The sequence below is a fragment of the Kryptolebias marmoratus genome, linkage group LG10, assembly GCF_001649575.2.
Source record: "Kryptolebias marmoratus isolate JLee-2015 linkage group LG10, ASM164957v2, whole genome shotgun sequence".
Taxonomy (NCBI): domain Eukaryota; kingdom Metazoa; phylum Chordata; class Actinopteri; order Cyprinodontiformes; family Rivulidae; genus Kryptolebias; species Kryptolebias marmoratus.
Window position 1 is genome coordinate 4,072,930 of NC_051439.1, and position 3,332 is coordinate 4,076,261.

Below are 3,332 nucleotides of genomic sequence, written 5' to 3' on the forward strand. Positions count from 1 at the left end.
TGTTAGTGCAATGCACTCCCCTTTCCAAGGCCACTTGTGCTGCTACACATTCAAGAACAAAATGGAGAAGAAGAAAGAAAAAAAAAAAGGGGAGAAGGAAAAAAATTCAAGTGGCACCTGGCAAAACAGTCAATTCTTGTTCTCATGATTTTCATTGTTCAATTTCCACTTCTCTTTTGGCACTATGACACATGGCATGAATCTAAAACTTTATGTGCAGATCAGCTGGGATGAAATGATTTGTTTAAAGAAAGTTCCCTTAATTGATTACATCCTTATAATGTCAAGGAGCTCAGGGGAAGAATGGAAAGCTGAAGGAAGATGGGGAGGTAGAGGGGAGTGCCATGTTCTGTTCGTGTCACTGGTGGCTGCATGCGGTCTAGTCGTCAGAGATGGAGAGGCGGCTGAAGATGGGAAGGCGGCGGGTGGTGTCCAGCGAGGGGGACTCAGAGCCAGAGCTGCTCTGGTAACCTTCTTGGTCTGACAGAGAGTCTCGAGGGCTGGATGGAGACTCGAACATCTGAGGGGACATGGATCTAAACAGGAAAGCCGTGTTTGTTGGAGATGGAGGTGCGGGGGTGTTGGGCTCTGGGCCTACAGAACCAGCGCTGAGGCTCGGCCCGAACAGGTTGGCCAGCTCCTGGCTGGAATAGGTGAAGGGGTTACTGCTGGGCCAGTCCAGGACCTCATCAGGGAAGAAAGTAGGCGGAGGGGTGACAGAGGTGGGGCTGTCTCTCAGCCCAGCGGAGCTGGAGAAACCAGCAAAGCTGTAGCTGTGTTGCAATCGAGGCCTCTCCATCTTGTTCGAAGAGTTTAGAGGGGAGGACTGCTGTGGAGGTCCACGGCGCTCCTCTGCGTTATGGATGAAATGGCACCGAGGCCCGTAAGGGCAGAATCCGATTGTGTGGAAGGTGCGGCACAGCTCAGTTTTGTATTTGGGATGCCGGCTCAGGCTGCGAAGTTCATGGATTCCGTGGGCAAACTGGCATTTGTCGCCATATTTGCAGGAACCGTTCTCCTCAAAGGGCCTGCAGAGCTCAGTCTTGTAGCGGCTGGAGTTCACTTGGCTGCTGCCACACGTGGGACTGGCAGGGCTCAGGCACTTGTTGATGAGCCTCTCGCCCGTCTCAGAGAAGGAGCGGTCACGCAGGCGGTTCTCCTTGTTGTTGCTGGCATTGCCAGGCCCTGAGATGAGCGAGGAGTGGTCCACTGCCTTCAGGCTGTTCAGAAACTGGTTCTGGGTGAACTTTGTGCTGCTGACAGAGTGCCGCCGATGGTACACACCTCCCACTGAGGGAGATCCCACCGCCTTCCTGTCCAGCAGGGGTCCGGCGGCACTGGTGATGGGCACATTAGTGCCAGTGCAAGGGACAGACATGGGGTGAGGCGCACCCAGGTTGTTGTTATAGCTGAGAAGTTTATTGTTCTGCAAGAAAAGGAAAAAGAAGAAACACAAAACATGTTAGAACCCATTCTACAACTACGTTCAAGAACTGGCCGGGCATGCTGTAACCATTTCAAAGGAAACTGATGAGAAAGGAAGGATAAAAAGAAAATAAAACTTCCCACAACTGTTCTTTTTGGCTCTGACAGCATAAGCGGATACAGGCCTACAGAACAGCAGCTGGTTTGGCATGTTGCCCTGCTTAGGAATGTGTGCCTGTTTAATAAATGGAGCAGCAGCACATGAAGCCTGTGTGGCTACCAAAGAAGAAGAAGAAAAAAGCCTGCGTCATTTAAAATGCACTTTTTAAAAAATGTGATATTGGAAACCCAGTCTGCTTCACCAACTGGTTACTGATTTACACGAGCACAAAGCAGTTAAAAATTAACGAAAGCGGGAAAAGAACGCGAGAGCGATGTCGTTTAGAGACGAAAATGTGTGCAAACTTCGTGAACTTTAAAGATTTTAATGGGCTCAAAGAGCGGGGCACGTGCCTGCTAACTTCTCATTCAAACCGCGCTACTTTAGCTAACTTCAGAACAACGGTTTAGCCCATGAAACGGCTCGCGAGCAACGGTTAGCTGATGTGGCGCGTGTTCGTTGCGGACTGTGAAACGACCGCAAACTTAACGTTAAATTAACGGCGCCGTGACGCTCCGAGACACTCACTGAGCAATGATTTTACATGAAAACCCCCTCAGAAGGTAAACAAGAGGCGCCACGAACCAGGAAAAACAAACACAAACAAACAAACAAAAAAAAAAAAAAAAGCGAAGAGGGCAAAACAAAAACAGCAGGAGAGGGCCGCGGTCAGGCAGCTCGTCATTCCTCCACAGCGAGCAAAACTTTCCTGCTGCTGCTGCTAGCGAGACTTCACGAGAAAAACAAACAAAAAATACACTTAAAAAAAGTTCTCAAAAGTACCTTGTTCATCAATTCAAAGTCGAAGAAATGCGACACCACGGCGGTGGACATCTTTGCAGCGACCAGAGTCAAGTCAACAACAGTGAGTTTTGAGGGGAAAAAGGAAGAAAAAAAAAAAAAACAGTGCTTGTTGAGAGAGTTGCGCAGGTCTGCCGAGTTTCTGATTCGTAGCTCCTGTGTATTTTACACCCAGCAGACTCCCCCTCTGCCCCGCTTTAGCCTCGACATTTGCTTTTAATGTCGAGGCTAAAGGAGGAGCTTCAACTGGGCGTTAACTTTTAACAAACTTTTTTTTCTTCTTCTTTTAATTTCTTCCCCGCGTCTCTCCCTCCCTCTGTGTTTTTCGGACACAAACTTCTGCTGGTTCGTGTCTGACTCTTAAATGTTAGCATGAACTGAATCGGTTCCGCCGACGAAAAGTTGAATGTATAGTTTCTGTCTATTTAAAACCCAGAGTGCAGTTAGTAGGTTGAACAGCTCGGAGACAGAAAGCGGGCCATTTCCTGCTTTTTCTAATGGAAGTCTGGTTCTTCTGCAGCCTGGAGTTGTTTATTGGGAAGCTCTGGATTATCCTCGGGTTTCAGCTACCATCCAGTGCTATGTAATTAATTTACGCTTAATTGCTGAACTAGAGCGTCACTTGTGGGACTTTCCGGTGAATATAGAGCCAGAGAGGGCTTTTAACTCCTTCCCCACCACAGTTATGTCACCATTTGTGCCCCCTATTTTATCGCCCGCCGCCGTTAGGCGAAGGCGGACGATTATGTTTTCGCCAGTCTGTCTGTTACCTAAATATCTCACAAACGACTGGATGGATGTTAATGAAACTTTCAGGAAAAAAATATTTGGATATACATCTACAGCTGATAACCCTGACGAGACAAACCGATTCAAGATGGTTGCCACAGCCAGCTGATCTCAGAGATCACAAAAAGGGCTATAATTCAGTCAGTTTTACAGATAT

The 3,332-nt window shown here is 48.0% G+C and overlaps 1 protein-coding gene across 1 annotated transcript; it reads right to left on the minus strand.

The window, feature by feature from the left end:
- Positions 1-6: 6 nt before the first annotated feature.
- Positions 7-2,584, minus strand: zfp36l1a (zinc finger protein 36, C3H type-like 1a). Its single transcript, XM_017421488.3, has 2 exons — positions 2,369-2,584; positions 7-1,426 (listed from the first exon to the last, which is right to left on the minus strand). The coding sequence occupies exons 1-2, from the start codon at positions 2,417-2,419 to the stop codon at positions 380-382; spliced, it is 1,098 nt and encodes a 365-aa protein (XP_017276977.1). The 5' UTR covers positions 2,420-2,584; the 3' UTR covers positions 7-379.
- Positions 2,585-3,332: the final 748 nt, after the last annotated feature.

Coding starts and splice junctions, on each gene's coding strand:
- zfp36l1a (XM_017421488.3), bottom strand. CDS start 2,419: ATGTCCACCGCCGTGGTGTCGCATTTCTTCGACTTTGAATTGATGAAC. Junction 1,427..2,368: donor ACTTTGAATTGATGAACAAG/GTACTTTTGAGA, acceptor CTTTTCTTGCAG/AACAATAAACTTCTCAGCTA.